This window comes from Podarcis muralis, chromosome 3 (assembly GCF_964188315.1).
Source record: "Podarcis muralis chromosome 3, rPodMur119.hap1.1, whole genome shotgun sequence".
NCBI classification, from domain to species: Eukaryota; Metazoa; Chordata; class Lepidosauria; order Squamata; family Lacertidae; genus Podarcis; species Podarcis muralis.
This window is the reverse complement of record NC_135657.1, coordinates 119,455,049-119,471,980: the sequence shown is the minus strand read 5'-3', so window position 1 is coordinate 119,471,980 and position 16,932 is coordinate 119,455,049. Positions and strand designations below refer to the sequence as shown.

General features: G+C 44.3%; 1 protein-coding gene across 3 annotated transcripts in view; it reads left to right on the top strand.

The window, feature by feature from the left end:
• WDPCP (WD repeat containing planar cell polarity effector) overlaps positions 1-14,480 on the top strand; it is a 182,099-nt gene extending 167,619 nt beyond the window's left edge. For all 3 annotated transcript variants that reach the window (XM_077926584.1, XM_077926583.1, XM_077926582.1), the window contains one exon: positions 11,954-14,480. In XM_077926584.1, the coding sequence (XP_077782710.1) occupies positions 11,954-12,001 (48 nt within the window). In that variant the 3' untranslated portion in view covers positions 12,002-14,480. The remainder of the gene's footprint in view (positions 1-11,953) is intronic.
• Positions 14,481-16,932: the final 2,452 nt, after the last annotated feature.

Below are 16,932 nucleotides of genomic sequence, written 5' to 3'. Positions count from 1 at the left end.
CAACTCACAAGGACGGATATTAGCCATTCATAAAAAAGTCTAAGTTTAAGATTAAAAAATTTTTGGCACTACACTAAAAACAATATCTGATGTCATTATAGAAAATGCTTGTGACTATCAATAATCAGCTAACATTCCATTCCGTCTCTTGTATGAGAGGACGGCTGTTAGGAATTTAGCAACCTGTAGGGTAATATAAGGATCCACATCTTGAAGTACCCAGGCAAGCTGTAGGTCTACTGGTTTGTCAGCCATAGGCTGGATTATGGGGTTTAGAATACTAGCACGGGCTGAACTGTACAAAGGGCAGATAAACATAACATGATGTAGAGATTCAGATGTTTTCATTTCACAAGCACACATTGAAGGGACTTGGCCCTTAGTGAATCTATGTCTCAGCACGTTTGTTGGAAAGACATTGAACCTAGCTCTAATGAAGGCATAACGGTGAGACACAGCCATAAGCGATGTTAAGTAGGACGGAGCGCGGTAGATAGGGGTTATGCCGAAATTTAACGGCGAGCAGGCTCCACCACCAGCTACGAAATTTTGGTATAGCTCCGCATCATCCAGCCTTTGATTTATACACCTTTTTGCCACATTTAGATCCAGTTTGAGCAATTCAGTGGGCGAGATCTCATAGGACAGCAATTTGGCATGGATTTTTCCTGACCACAAATTTGTGAAGTCATCCCGCCACATGCATTGAATTAGATAGTGGTTCGGGAGTTTATGCCATAGGGATATCCAATAGATCAAAACTCACCTCCATACCACTAACTCCACTGAGGGGATCTTCATTTCTAAGCGAATGGCCGCATTACTTATGCATGTTGGTAATTTTAAAAGTCGGCGTAAGAATTGGCTTTGAAGTGTCTCTAAAGGTGAGAGGTTTGCAAAGGCAGCCCATAAAGGAGCAGCATAGGCCATTGTGGCCATCACTTAGATGCTATACACTTTCAAGGCCGCAGGGATGAATAAGGCCCCCTCAGAGTAGAAAAAACGGAGGAGGGAGTGCGATAGGGCTTTTGTCTTGTTTTGAAGATATTCAATGTGCGCTTTCCACCCTAAATTATATTGAAAATAAATTCCTAAGTATTTAAATTTATGTACTTGTTCGATTTTCGTGCCCTCCAGCTTCCAAGAATAAAGTTTTCGACTCCTTGAAAATATCAGTACTTTAGACTTGGTGTGGTTGATAGACAGATGATTAGAATGGCAATATGTCGCAAAAATCTTTAATGCCCTCCTTAAACCCACTCTAGAGTAAGAGAGTAGTACCGCATCATCTGCGTAGAGAAGTAAAGGACAACGGTAATCAGCTATGCGAGGGGTGTGGATAAATTTTTGTGCGACGGCTAATGGGTTCCTCATATCACTGATAAATAAGTTAAAAAGAAGCGGCGCTAAAATACAACCCTGGCGTACACCCTTATTTACTGGCACTGGGTTAGTCAGGTCTCCAGCAGGGGATAATCTCACCCTGGCCATGGACCCGGCATGAAGTTGGGAGATAAGCCACAGGAGCCTTCTATCTATTCCCCAACAGGCAAGTTTATCCCATAGCAATTTCCTCGGAATACTATCAAACGCAGCTTTCAAATCTATGAAAGCTGCGCAAAGTTGGCCCCGTCGAGGTGTCGAGTATTTCCGGGCTAAGTGATAAAGAATAATTGCCTGGTCTGTTGTGGATCGGTTTGATCTAAATCCAGCTTGCTCATGTCCAATCAGGTCAGCCTCAACTGACCACTTCATCAACCTTGTCAGCAAGAAACGGGCATATATTTTCCCAATGGACGATAGCAGACTGATATTCCGATAATTCCCTGGGTCACCGGGAGGGCCTTTTTTGTAGATAGGAATTATAATGGCCTCCTTCCACGTTCCTGGTATTAAGCCCGTGGCATTTATTGCGTCAAACGTTTTAGCTAAGATCCCTGCCCACCATGCAGAATGAAGCTTTATGGCCTCAACTGGGACCAAATCTGGCCCAGGGGCCTTACCAGTTTTCAGCTCAGCTATCAATTCTAGGATTTCAGCAGGGTCGGTATTGGGCCAGACGGGAAGGGGATTAGAAGGTCTCCAATGAGTGGCCGGAGCGTCTGCCACTGAGAAATATTTTCTCAGGAACTGCTCCCATGTTGGGGCCGGGATCACCGTTAAGGGATATTTCGTGTTTCTTCCCTTTATTAAGGACCAAAATTTCCGGGAGTTATGAGATTTCGAGGCAGAAATTATAGTCTGCCAACGATTTGAATGCCATTCCCGTTTGGCCGATTTCTGGGCCTGTTTGTATGCTTTTTTAGCCAGGGAATAAGATGGAGGTAAAGCCGGAGCGCCGGAAAGTTTATAGTCATTGTATATTGTGTGAAGATGGAGTCTGGCTAGTTTGCAAGCCAAGTTGAACCAAGGGGCGCCAAATTTAAAATAGTCTTTTTTAACTCCATAGATAGGAGAAGTAAAAAAGCGAGTTAAAACTTCTATCAGGCAAGAAAAAGAGTTCAAACAGGTAATAGGATCACGTGGGACTATTCCTACGTCCGGCTGATCACCAGAAAACTTTTCTCTGATAAAATCCATATATCTATGAGCGAGGGCAGGGGACCATCTAGTCCCCTTTACTTTAGTGGACGACTCCACAGTCACCGGGATTGGATGGAAGCGGTCGAGCAACTGCCAGTCAACACATAACTTGGTTGTCAGGGGAAGATGGTCACTAAATTGGGCATTATCAATTTTAAAGGAGGTGACATTCAAAAATAGATCCCGGGAAACCAAAACATAGTCGAGAACACTGTTGGATTTTAACCCCAGGTGGGTGAACTCTCCTGGTATGTCTGGAGGACACCTGCCGTTTAATATTATTAAATTGAGGCGTAGAGTCATCTGATAAAGCATCACTCCCGCCTTGTTGACTTTTACATCCTTTGATATTCTAGTGGGGGTGTATGCTAGATCGTAAGTTTGAGCGCCAGGGACAGTCCACCACTTAGACTTTTTAAGAGCCTCCCAATTTGAGGCTATCCGAGCGTTAAAATCGCCTCCAGTAATGGAGGGGACATTGGGATATTTAAGATAGCAAGAAAGTAAAAAATCCTCTAGGGATTCCCATCTAGAAGTAAGATCCGCTGCTAACCCTCCCGGAGGGAAATAGACATTTGTAACCAATAAAGAGAAGTTACCACCAGAGATCAGTCCGGTAATAGCATAAGGCGGAAATGCATGCACTAGTGAAAGTTTAGCCCGAAGTTTAAGGGAGATACCAATTGTAAGGCCACCTTTAGGGCGGCCACCATTCATTGATGGGCTAGCAGGCAGACATATAAACTCAAAGCCATTTAACTCAATTTTCTCCTCCACCCAAGTTTCTTGTAATAGTATAATAAGAAAGGAATTAATATATTTTTGGCATTCTGGATCTAATTTTTTACTTTTCCATCCAGCAATGTTCCAACTTAATATTGAAGGCTGGGGTTCCCCCGTACCTCCAATTGACTGTCATTCGGAAAATTGGCTCAACTTTAATACGGGAAGAGGGGAGCCAATAAAGAAATCAATTATCTTCCTCTGATGAAAAACCTCTCGTAAAGGCTGAGTGGGATTTACAAGGTCATCTGACTGTTGAGCTTGGCCACTCGATCTACTAGGAGTAGGACCTTGAACAGGGGCAGACCCCTTTTCCAAAAGAGTTTGGTGGGCCACCCGGGGTGGACCAGCTATCTCGTCAGAAGTTTGGTCTCTCTGTAGCCTGCTACTGGTCTTTTGAGCTACATGATTTATGTGGCCTGTTGGGTCTTCAATCAGTTCCGTCACTGATCTTGCTGTTGAATCCATGATACTCCGCAAGGAGGGATGAGGCTGGGTGGGAGGACTATTTGGGGAGGTTGGCAAAGGCACCTCTTCTCTTGATTGGTCAGTGCTATAAGAAGGTTCCAGGTCTGGCATCGATGAATGTGTAGAAGGGGATTTTTCCTGTTGTGTGCTGCTTTCTTCAGGTATGTTTTTCGATGGACGGTCATGCAAATCTATTAAGAGCACAGAGGATTGTTCTGCTTGGAGGGGAGGACTGGTTGTTGCTTCTTGGGGTTGTATCTTATCCTCCATTGCCGACATGCATTTAGCATTAGATATTGAGAGATCCATATGATCTGGTTCTTCTAGAGAGACATATTCGCTGTACGTGAGTATTCTGGTGTTGAGCTTCCTAATAAGTTCCTAATAAGTTGGGTTTTAAGCGATTCCAGTCTTTTAATAATTTCTTTTTGTTCCACCACTGGTAAATCTGCGAAGGAGGCAATGAGTTCGATCTCTTCTGGTGGTGTCAGGCCACTTTCCGGATGGTCATTGTTCTTTGCTAGGAGAGTGGATGTGAGGTTTGGAACTTAACTGGTTAAGAAGTTCCCATGATGCCTCAACATTCTGACGTCAGCTTTAGAAGCTGGGAGGAGCTTGGGAGGAGTTCTGTCTCTTCCTCCTGGTTCTTTGAGGGAGAAAGTCGCAGTTTTGTCATGGCTGCGGTGAGCCCAGGAGATCCCTGGGGAATGTCGGAATAAAGAACTGAAATGGACAAACCTGGACTCTGTGTGTGTTTGTCAAAGGACGTGACAGTTTTTCACCGCTGTGTTTATCTCTGCTAAGGTGTGACTGAGAGCTACTGGACGACGGAGCTGAGTGGCGCAGCTGAGGGAAGCGCGCCGGACCTGGCTGCCATAAATAGCTAATTGAGGATCGCAAATCAATTAGCGGGGTCCCAATATATCAATTCCACAGGTTATGGGTACTTAATTACCGCTCGTAAACCTGTCACTAGAAGTGCCGGAATGCGTTTGAAGTTGCGGTTCAGAGCAAAGTTGCGGCAGGAGGTGGTGAGATTTTTTGCCTGGTGTTAAGAGGCAAAGAGAGCTGCGGAGCTAAGAGAGCAGCTGACTGAAAGACGCAAAGTGGTTGCCTGTGTTGCTGCGGAGCTGGGAGCTGAGAGCAGCAAGGAATCGTTTCTCCACGGAGAAGGGAGAGCCTGAGAAGCTGAAACTGACTGTAAGTACAGCTTGGGGCCCCTTGGGAGAACGGAAGAGGATGGCAGGCTGCCAGGTCTTGGAGGACATTCCATGCTCACTTTAAGAAGTTGGGCAACATGGCTGCTGATCTGAAGTCTACTGTTCTGGGTGCCAGGAAGCCAGAGGCCGTTTGGCTAGCTTTCCAGGAAGCTTGTGAGGCTGGGGGCGAAAGCACGGGCCGGGAGATGGCTGCTCCAGAACAGGAAGGCAAGATGGCGCTGACCACCTTCGTGAGAGCCGGTGCACAGCTGGGAAGGGCTGTGGGGCCCCAGAGGGGGGGCGAAGGGACTATTGGCACTGTTGCTGTTGCTGCCAGGTTTGCAGAGTCCAAAAGGGCTGTCTGGGAATGTGCTGCGTGTGCTGTGAAGCTTCAGCCAGAGCCCTGGACAAAAGCCTAAAGATGGCTGGAGCCCCTGTCCCTGATGCTTTAGCCACAAGGAGTGCTGCTGAGCAGGTCGGGGGGGCGAAGGTTTCGAAAGGCACGTTTAAAAAGTTTTCCACTGTACGTGCTGGAATGAAGGGGGCGGAGCTGGCAAGGAGTGCTTTTCCGGAAGGAGGCCAGCTGGGAGGAGCCCAGGGCAGTGTTTTTCCACTGGAGTTCGTCATTGCTACACGTGTAATGCAACGGGACGCTTGCGACGCTGCTGCCCATGGAGAGCGGAGACAGCTGGGCAGGAAGGTCCCAAGGACAACCAGCTGAGTTCTCATGGGAATCAGTCTGGGAGAGAAGGCCAGCGTGGGAACGCAAGGAAAGGACGTGTCTCAGACGCTGGGGAGGGTTGTTTTCTTATCACTGCTTCTATGGCAACTGTGAAGAACAACTCCAGCCAGGACACGGTGACACGCTGGGTTTTGGATTCTACTATCAGTCAGCACCTGATAGGCAAGCCTGCTGGCAAAATGCGGAACTGCAGGGCTGTTTCAACAGGAACAACTGTTATGTTCGCAGACGGAACACAAAAATCAGTCTGTGGTGTGGCTAACGTGTTTTTCTCTCCTTTACAGGAGGAGCTAGAAGTCTACGTTGTGCCGGGACTGAATAGTTGTCTTTTATCTGTATCAGCTCTAATGAAGCAAGGATACAATGTTTGCTTTGAAAATGACACCTGTTCCATTTTCAGAGGGGGGCGACAACTGGTCAACATGAAAGCAAGAACAATTTCTTTGTTCTGGAGACACCTCTGGAGGGTGGTGGGAATGCTGGAAAAGCACAGGTGCAGTGTGCTAAGGTTCCCAGTCATGTGCAAAAGTTGCCCAGGTGCACAAAAAGGGTGTAAACTCCGGAAATGTGGGAGGTCCCTAGGGTGCAGGGCATGCAAAGGTGCAAAGGTACATGTTTTTTCCCGGGTTTGGGAGGGTAGCCAAAGAAGCTTTTGAGCTTGTTCACACAGATCTGTCAGGACCCATGAGGTGTGAGAGTCTGGGTGGAGCCAGGTATGTGCTATCGCTGACAGATGACCACAGCCAGGTTGGCTGGTGTCTCTCTCTCAAATCACAGGGGGAGGCGGCGCAACTGATCCAGGATTGGGTTGCGGAGGTGGAACTAAGGTTTTCCACCAAGGTGCAAGGGTTCAAGAGCGACCGAGGGTCACAGTTTACTGGGTCTGCTCTGGAGGAATTTTTCAAGAAAAAGGGAATACGTCACCAGGTGACGGGTGCAAAGTCTTCTCAAGGGAGAAGGGAGGCTGTGGCTGAACCCGGTGATGGGGATCAGGTCCAGAATCAGGGTTCAGAACCCGGTGATGGGGACCAAGTCCAGGGTCAGGGTTCAGGGCAGGTTTGGGCATCTCCAAGGGTTGTGAAAGGAGTGTCCAGGTGTGAGGCTTCATCTCCGGTAAGCGTAATGGAGAAAGCTCACGGACGGGTTGTCAAGTCAGAGGGGGAAGAGTCTGACGGAGAAGACACAACTGCTGGCCCTAATGGGTCAGTAGGGTATCAGGTCACAAGTGCGTGGATAAGTGTCGCACAGTGTGATTCTGGGAATGTTGAAGGGGTTCAACAGGTGCCTGGGAAAGATGCCGGGAAGGGGCACAAGGCAAAGGGGAAGGTGTTGAACTCATAAAGGTCTTGTCAGAATGGTTCGGCAAGAGGGGGTGTGAGGTTTGGAACTTAACTGGTTAAGAAGTTCCCATGATGCCTCAACATTCTGACGTCAGCTTTAGAAGCTGGGAGGAGCTTGGGAGGAGTTCTGTCTCTTCCTCCTGGTTCTTTGAGGGAGAAAGTCGCAGTTTTGTCATGGCTGCGGTGAGCCCAGGAGATCCCTGGGGAATGTCGGAATAAAGAACTGAAATGGACAAACCTGGACTCTGTGTGTGTTTGTCAAAGGACGTGACAGTTTTTCACCGCTGTGTTTATCTCTGCTAAGGTGTGACTGAGAGCTACTGGACGACGGAGCTGAGTGGCGCAGCTGAGGGAAGCGCGCCGGACCTGGCTGCCATAAATAGCTAATTGAGGATCGCAAATCAATTAGCGGGGTCCCAATATATCAATTCCACAGTGGAGACCACATAGCTCTTCTCCTGGGGTAGACCACCCACTCCGGTGTCCACTGGTGGATCGGGTTTAGCAGATTTTGAGCCCTCTTTGGTTGTTGCCTCCAACAGTAGGGGTTTAGGCTTAGGGTCTATAAAGGCTCTTGTTGGTACTATCCCACAGCGAAACAAAAATGCTTTCTTTCGTAGTATGATAGTGGGAATTTTTGCGGATTGGAACGCAAGCAGGACTCTCTGGGATTTATGATGATGGACAAGGGGGAGGACTGCACAGAGGTCAATTTGTGTTGCCTCCATATTTAAAAGCACCTTTAGGAGATCCTTGGCACCACACAGAGTTCTCCATCTTGGGTCCCCATTTTGTATAGTTAGGCTCACTTTCCTTGGTGTTAAGATCAAGGATTGATGACCTAATTGAAGGTTAAGGCTGTATTTAAATTTGTCGGTACGTTTGTTATTTAAGGACAAACTCCTCGTCCCCTTCCTCTCTTCAAGGGACTTAACACCGGCTGACGCTGGGGAAGTAGTAACTAGCTTTTGTTGGAGGCTGTGCAGCTGGGATGAAAGATCATCTAGTCTTTTGAATATACAGTGCAAGGTTTTGATTATTAAATGGGACTGTTCAAATGTCATATGATTGGTCGTGCCAAGGACCGGTTCCTCCTCCTGTGGAGAGACTGCACTCTTACTGTTGGTCACATCGCTTGTTGTTTGTGGAATTATTCGCTCTTCATCTTTAAGTGCAGACGCGCAATCAATCAGTGGGTTGAAACGGTTCTGTGTTTCTACCATGTAGGAACAATCCAGTAGATTACTCCCTTCTTTAAAGTGACATGGTTCAACCCTTGTTTGCTTTGATCTCGGAAAGGGAACGGGGACTGTCTCCTCGGAGTCTCTAAGACGTTTCCCATATCCCATATTACAGATATCGATAAGAGGGGGGATAGTATTTCAACGTCAACCCAGGTGATAAATATTTCCTTCTAGCCTACCAGCACTTGCAGTGGGGGGATATTTCACTGCCTGTTCATATGAACGTCGGCGTCTTCACCTACACCCTCACAGGCCGGCAATTTAGGTCTTTTTAGGTCTACAAGGAGACTACCGGTAAGCAGCACAGACCATTCCTTAGAAGTCCTGCTCCCACAGGACTAAAACTAATATAAGATTCTCCTTCAAAGCTTATCGCAGGGCCCACCGCGGGTCGGTCTCAGAAGAAAGGGAAACTCCCAAAGGCCTCACCTTGAACAGGGGAGTTTCTCTTCGTGCAGCTTAAAGATTTTCCTCCAGCATCTAGGTCACCAGCTCAAGCACACATTACCGCCGCCACCACCGCGAGTTCGTTCTATTTTAGTCCAAGTTTTTAGCCAGGAATCAAAGCAGGCAATCAATCACAGGAGCCGCTCCTTTAGGCATTTGTTGATGGGGGAGGCCAGCCTGACTATGCTGCTGTCTCCGTCGCCATCTTACAGCCAACCGGCTGATGACAGAGTGACACAAGCATCACTGTTCAGTGCAGTGTTCCCCCTTCTGCTCACTAAACAGTATCCATCACAAGGCTTGAAATGAGACATTCTGGGGGTGGGGGAGGGGCGGAGCTGAGCCAGCTTGGCATTTGTTGACTCTCCAGCCAGTTGCACTGCTGTCACACAACAGTATGTGGTCCAATTTGAGCCTGGTGGCATAATGAGCTGCCTTCTTTCACCTTGCCAGCCTGGGTGGCAGTGCTGTGGCCCCACCACTCTGTAAACCCCCACTAGCTGGGTAGAGGGGAAGGTTCGGGTTTTGCCTTAGTTGGAGTAGAAAACAGGATTTTAGAGTAGGACAGGAGTTGCCCCTCAGTTGTTGGATTTCAAATCCCATCACCCCCAGCAATGGCCAATAGCCAGGAATGATGGGAATTGTTGTCCAAAACATCTGGTGGGGTAAGGCTCGGCTTGTGCAATTGTAATTAAAGTCTACAGCAAACATTCTCAGTCCTGTAACCTAGTTTACATTCCAAGAATATATGAGGTCAGAACAGACATGTTCCTTCTCCACTGAATATTCAAAGCCATTCATACAATGAGAAACAGGAGTCTTAGCCTAAGAGTTTTGCTCCATGTTAAGTTATAGCCATGTGATAAACTATGCATTAATTTAAGAAAAAGTGCTTATTCCAGCTGTTTGTGTCTTCAACTAGTTTACATTTTATCCTTCTTATGTTCAACCCAAGAATTAATTTGCATTTCTCCCCCCATACGGCACACAGCGTATGGGTCCTGCCAAAAGCCATTCAGAATACTTTGTAAGCAGCCTACTTGATTGACATGAACGTAGCATAAAATAAAAATTAACATTCTGCTGGCTTCCATATTCTCAGCTGACACCTTTTTAAAAGTAATGAGCCAGTGCAGAACTTGTAAGTGATCCTTCCCCCTCTATCAGAAAGCGGCTCCTGAGGACCTAGTCCTTAAAGTAAGACATCACTTCTGTGCAATTTCACAAACGTCTGCATCTAAAAGTGGCTCCGTGTGCATTACATGGCAGGTGAACTAGAATTTCACAACTGTTTCCCACAACGAACAAGTAAGGTGTGAATGGCAAACACCTCTCCAGGCACACCGCCACCTTTTCTTTTTGACAGGTTTTAACACAGTAGCCCTAAGCAACAAAGATGAGAATTATGGCCTTCATATAAAATTTGCTGACAAGGATCTGGTCCATGGAGCCAAAAAGCTCTCCTATTAATAATGCTATACAAGTTTCTACATGACAAAATATACTAGTAAATAAGATCATGTGATCATACACTAAAAAGTCACTAGCTTCAGAGCTAGAAAGAGATGGTCATTTATAAAAGATAAAGATGTAATTAACTGGGGACGGGGGCAGCAAAAGAAAAGTAGACATGCCATATAGCAGAGGGAAGGGAAATGTGGCCTCAGGGTCACACACAATCCTTGGCCTAAGTGCAAGCAGCATGCTTCTTAATTTAATGAGAGCAGAGTGGGGAATGGGGGGGGGGGATGATGGAAGAACAAGTGGGGTGAGGGAGCCTCTGCAAATGATCAGTTTAGCCCTCTAGCAAACGTGATCTGTCTGTCTCTCTCCTGGCAGCAGGAGCAAAGTGGGGGGGGGACAGGTGGGGCGGCCACCCACCCACTACTGTCTTTGATTCCTGACAGACTACTCCTGAGGGAATGTGGCCCGAGACACACACAAAACAGGTCCCACTTGCCCACCTTATATAGTTCCCAACCTTCCAGTCCAGATTTGAAGATTATTATTTGTCTATCTCTAGACAAAAACTGAGAGGCATCTGACAGCTATAGCTGCGGTAGTTTTTGAACAGGAATGTTGGAGTGGCAACTGTTCACAAAATACAGATCATACTGGCTAACAGGTTTGATTTCCAGAGTAGCATAGGAGTGTTTTGGTGCATGAAATGTGCCAGGGTGTGTTATGTGGCTTCTGATCTATAATTATATAGGGGTTCAGAATAGGAAGGAGCTCAGTTGTATGAAAGACTTTGTGTTGTGCAAAGTAAAGCAACTGTTTAGAATATGCTACCAAATGCTAACTCATTTCAAAGTCCATATTACTCTTACTAGCAGTTTAAATATAGAGAAAGGGCAGGCAACAATGCTGGAAATATAGTACAATTACAAAGATATTCACTGTTTAAATACAGGTTTTATGCAGTATTCTGTTTCCAGCTCACTGTTAGAACAGATATACCATGAGATGGAGCTGCTGGTCTGGTAAATGCATGTTGTTCAAGACTGATCTAATCTGACATGTGAAAGTTTTTTTAAAAACAAAAATCCTCATGAATTCCACTTGAACTTGCCAGCACACAGTAAGCCTGAAGCAGCCTTAACTTGCACACTTTTGCTGCCAACTTTTATACTTTTTTACTTAAATGACTAGAGCATATGTTGAATATTACAGTGAGGCAAGTTTCCTTTTGTTTCAAGTTGCACGCCTAGTTCTCTTTACATCATGAAGGCTGAAGCATTTGTATGTATTGTAATTTGAAAAAGGAGAAGTCCCTTGTTTGGGGTGGGAGAGGGAAATTCATATTGTATATTCTATTGCACCAAAAGCATAGGCATGCATCCATGTGATACAAAATATACCCAAGATTTGAATGTGTACATTTTCAGAAATTGTCATCTTTTTTAAATGCTTAGCTTTTCAGAATTTTGCTTGAGAGTGCAAAGATACGGGACCGCTTGATACATGACCAAAAACATGGTGTTATAGGTTGTTCTTCAATAAACAGTTAACATAATTAAGACTTTTTAAATTGAAAAGTTGTTTGTTTCATTGAAAATGTGGTTATAAAAAGAAAAATACAAGTCTTAATATCCATCCTGTACTACAACAAGTGTCATTGTTCTTTTTTTCTTTTCTTTTTTACAGGAAATCAGAAGTGGCTCCATCGAAGTGGTGCATTTTGGCCTGGTATAAGCCAAAATCTTAATAGTTAAGATCTTGAAAGAAAATCAGGAGGACCCTACACACGAATTGTTGAGAATTTTCAACCTCCTTATTTCAATCGATTCTGTAATAGAGTTCAAATACCGTATTTACTTGAGTCTAATGCGCCATCAAATCTAATGCGCACCTCAATTTTCAGAACCTTGAAACAAAAAAAAAGTATTTGCCGGTGAATGTAAATGTACCATCGAATCTAAGTAATCTTAATTTCTGCAACGTAATTTGGCCAGAACAGGTAAGTATTAGATTCGAGTAAATATGGTAGCAGTAAACGCTCAGCACTTTTAGTCCCATTTATTTCTATGGGAGAAAGTTCAGCAAGTAGACATAATGTCTGAATGTAGACATTCAGTCATAAAGAAACCCTCTGTGTCTCTCTCTCTCTCTCTCTCTTATACATATACACAGATACAGAGAGAAAACAGCTTTGCAACTTTATTACAAGGAAGTCCAGCAAATGCTGCAAATAATTACACAGTACAAATACTGGATATAATAGAGGGACAGTTATATGAGGTAGATTTGGAAATGAATCCAGGACTGCTGCCCTAAAGTGGGTGGCTTTTCTACCATCTGATAGCACCTTTGTTCCAGGTTCACAAAGGCCTAGACATGTCTCCTCAGAAGTAAATTCTACCTAGCTAAATGGGGCTTGCTCCAAGATAAGCAGGTATACAATTACAGCCTGAATATCTTTTAAGGCAGCCCATTCCCTTGAAGTTTGCAAATACTTGTTCTTCTTTGCCCATCTGTACAAATCCCTAAATTTTATAATGCCACAAATTGCAAAATAAACCCTGTATACATCAAGGCCAACAGCACTGTATAGTTGTCACATGTAGGGTAATGAAGACCATGAACACATGCACAAATTGGGGACCTGTTTGAGACCCTGTGAAACTTTTCTTCCCAGTTCCATAAACTGACAGCATAAATAAACCTTCATGAGGGTGTGGTAAAAAGATTCATTCAGAACTGGAAAGTGGGCTTCAGCTTCTCATCTTCAAAGCCACATGGAGATGGACCAAGCCCACCTTTCCCCCAGCTCCTGAGCCACAGGTCTGGAAGGTCAGTCAAGGCGGTGGAGCCCTGAAAGGAACTTCATGCAGCATTAAAATGTTATGAAGGAGAAGGTAATTCAAGAATACGGACAGACCCCCTCTCCCTATCTCTGCCTCCTTCCCTCACATAAGCATAAACATAATCCATAGTGGCAAGAGGAGCAGTTAAAAGAAATCTCAGAATTTACTCCTCCCTCCTTTACGACTACAGCTTTGAATTTCCACTTAAGGCTTTGCAATAGATATTCCATAACATTCTAACAGATAGCATCTTCACTCAGGATACCTCTGCAAAAAATCATCCTTTAACAGCCAGTACAATTCTTTGAAGAAAAATGCCCTCCATTTTCCAGTACATCCATATCAGTTTAGTTGAATAACCATTATTTTCCCCTTAAAAAGCCATGGTGACTCTAATAATCTAACCTTCTATAGAATTATTCAGCTTTTTCAGGCATTAACAGGAAATGGACGGGGGGGAATCCCATGCTGCATTTTGTCATAACTACAATTTGTACTCTCCTTTTGAGAGTAGTTTCCTCCTGACATTGTTCAATCCATTTTTTTCTGGTGTTGTCTGGAGACATGTATAATATAAAATGATCTTAACTGTGGTCACACAATTTAAAACTAAAGTTATGTTGAGTTTAGTTATAGACTTAATTAGTAATATTGCCAAATAAAGAGAGATAAAATTATTTTTATACTTTGCAAAGAGTCCTTGTCAAATCTGCATCTAACCTTGTGGATGATGGGTTTAGTAGCAAGACTGGGGGAATAATACATAGAGACTTGTCAGTAATAGTCTGATGAACACATTAAATCCATGCTGAAATGCTTATGTCCTCAGCAGACAAAAAGTAGCAAAATGCGTAATATTTTCAACACTCACTGGTCCAGTGGCCGAGAAATACAAGACCTATGAGACAGAGACATAATTAACCATGTAGTAGTCCACAATATATCACTGCATATAGAAATAAAATTGTTACTGTGTGTTTTCTTTCAATGACATGAGGAGAGCATGTGCCCCATAAGGTATATTTATATAAAGGCACTTTCTGCAAAGGTCTATGCAGTCCAACAACAGATCAAGGGAGCCTTTTGCTTGTTCAGCCTAAGGATTCTGAAATGCGTTACTTCGCCATAGAGCTATTTTGCTGAATTGCAGCCATATTTCTGTCAGTACAAGTGAAGGTCTATATGAGGGATTAATCTGACACCAGACAGTGATCTTTAATCCTTCACTATATCATAATCTATTTACTTTGCATGCTAAGAGGATTTTGGTTTTAAAATACACAGGAAGTGATGCTAGAAATGTACAGAAGATCAGGAATGCCGTTTCCAAAATATCTCAGTTTTTAATAAAATCCCTTTATAGATTTCTTGGAGTTCCTTCCTTTCAAAGTACTGAATAGGGGTTTAGCTGAAAACGGGCATATTTTTTTATTCATACTGCAGTTCTGCAAATGTGTTTCTTTCCTGGGTGTGGGGGGGGGCAGTGCTAGATACAAGGCATGAAAGGAAAGGACCTCTTACACTGCAGATCATTTCCAGCAAGTTAAACTGGGTATTTGTTGGCAAAATCAAAATAGATTCCAAGCTACTGTGAATTTTAAATGTATTGCTACTGTGTACTGTGTTAGCTCAGTTGGTGATTACTGTACCATTCAGGTGATAAAACAAACAGAATCAAAATAATTCTTAACTCACAGAATTGGAATATTATACAAAAAAAACCCTTTGATATACAAATTACTGTACACCATTATCTTAATCCTGGCGTTGAAGTCTCCACAAATGCCTGTTAAAGACTTCTTATAAGCACATAGATGACAACTGCACTTTTAAAATTATTTTTCATTCAATAGGTTCAACCTTTTCTACAATATACCACTGAGCATCGTAAGACACAATTTGTTATTTACTTCATCAGAAGATGCAATAAGGAAATAATGCTAGTTTGAGAAACAGAAAGTGCATTCTGATATTTAAAGGCTGAGTGACATTGAAAACCAAGGGAAAGTTGCTTAGAAAATGTTGTGCTAATAACATGACAGCATGCTGCATGCTGAAATTCTGTACCAGGATAAATCCAATTCTGTTTCATGAAAAGCTGGACTGATCAACCTGCAGCATGAAGCAAACAAAGCACCTTGGCATACATTTGTTTATAGTCATTGGGGGGGAGGTGCCAGTACTGTGTACCCCCTGAGTACCCCTAGAAAAAGAACTGTGTTTAGTGCATTATTTAATAGGGGTTGGTTCTGTGTATACCCCAAATAAAGAAGCAAATTGGGAAGATCCAGGGTAGTCTTTCACATTACAGAGCTGGGTTGTGCCATTAACAAGGCATGTTGAGGTGAGCTGGGAGCGCCCAACCTTCTGAGTATCTCTGCTACCTCAGTTGTCGCATCAAGCTAAACACAAGACCATCTCCACTCCCCTTTCTTCTCTGAAAAACTAAACCAAGCAGATTGAGGAAAACACGTAGACCTTTAGAGGTGGAGGGGTATGGAGAAGTGGGGTGGAGAGGTGGGATCTTCCATTTAAGTGGGCAGCTCCAGCTAATATTATTATCTATTATTAGTGTTATTAATATATCATTCTGAAATTTGGCAGACTCCCTCCCAATGGCAAAAAATTAAGAAGTTAGAGACTTTTATTTAATTTTTTAAATAAAAATTAAAAAAAACCTTAAGAGGGTCCCCTGGATGGATCTGGCTGAAATGTCATGGGCTTAATCCTCTCCGGAGGGGCCCCTTTGCTTGTCATTTTCATCTACTTACATGAAAAGGGGGGAACTTATATCCTTTTTTATTCCCTGTTATAGACAATGGGGGGGGACAGCTTTTGATGTAACAGATTAGATTTTGACCTGAATAAATAATCAGATCAGAATAACACATAACGGATCTCAAACAGACTAGGTTGCTTATAAATGCAGGAGATACAAGGCAAAGTCCTATCCCTGACCACTGAGCCTGCTTTCTTAAAGGGTACAGTTTCCAAGTGTCACCAAAGCACTATTTAGCTATTCAACAGAATCCACATGCACTGACCCCTTCACTTATGAACTTCACATACTGAGCATTCCTGGACTGTGTAAACATATCAGAAGTTTAAGTTTGCATTTAATTGGATTTGTCACACATTTTCCTTCACTGGAATTCTAGAGACCAACAGGACCATCATCAGAACTACAATATCAGTGGGGAACACCCCCAAGAGGTGTCTGGAAACCTTTTGGATCATTCAGTGTTCAGTGATGGGTTGACATAGTCAATCCTCTGCAGCACTACGGAGTCCCTGTAAGTCTAAACCAATATACGTTATCATCTTTCCAGGACAAAGGAATTACACCAAATCTCCTCAACTGCAGATCTCCCTCAACCTGTCCAGGACAAAAAAACCCACTTAAGTCAAGAGGTGAGATATTAACTGAGACAGCCCCATGGCTCTTATGGTGGTCAATAATCACCATGTTCTGGTCCTGTGGAGGAGCACAATGCAGGTCAGCTATCAGAACAGCAAGCACTTCCAGTGAGCAACTTGTTCCAACAAAGGATGGAAATGAATGGAGGTATTTTGAGCCTCTGCCTCCTTTGGGAGAACTAATCTCTTGAAGAGCCAACCCTCTAGCCCAGTGTTTCCCAACCGGTGTTCCGCGGCACACTAGTGTGCCGCGAGATGTTGCCTGGTGTGCCGCTCCGGCGGCTCCTCTGCGGCGGCGGCTACAGCGGCAACCTCGGGCGGCTCCTGAGGCGGCGAAGGCGGCCCAGCGGCCGGAGGCGAAGACGGTTGCGGCTGCTCCCGACGCTCACCAGCGGCCTACTC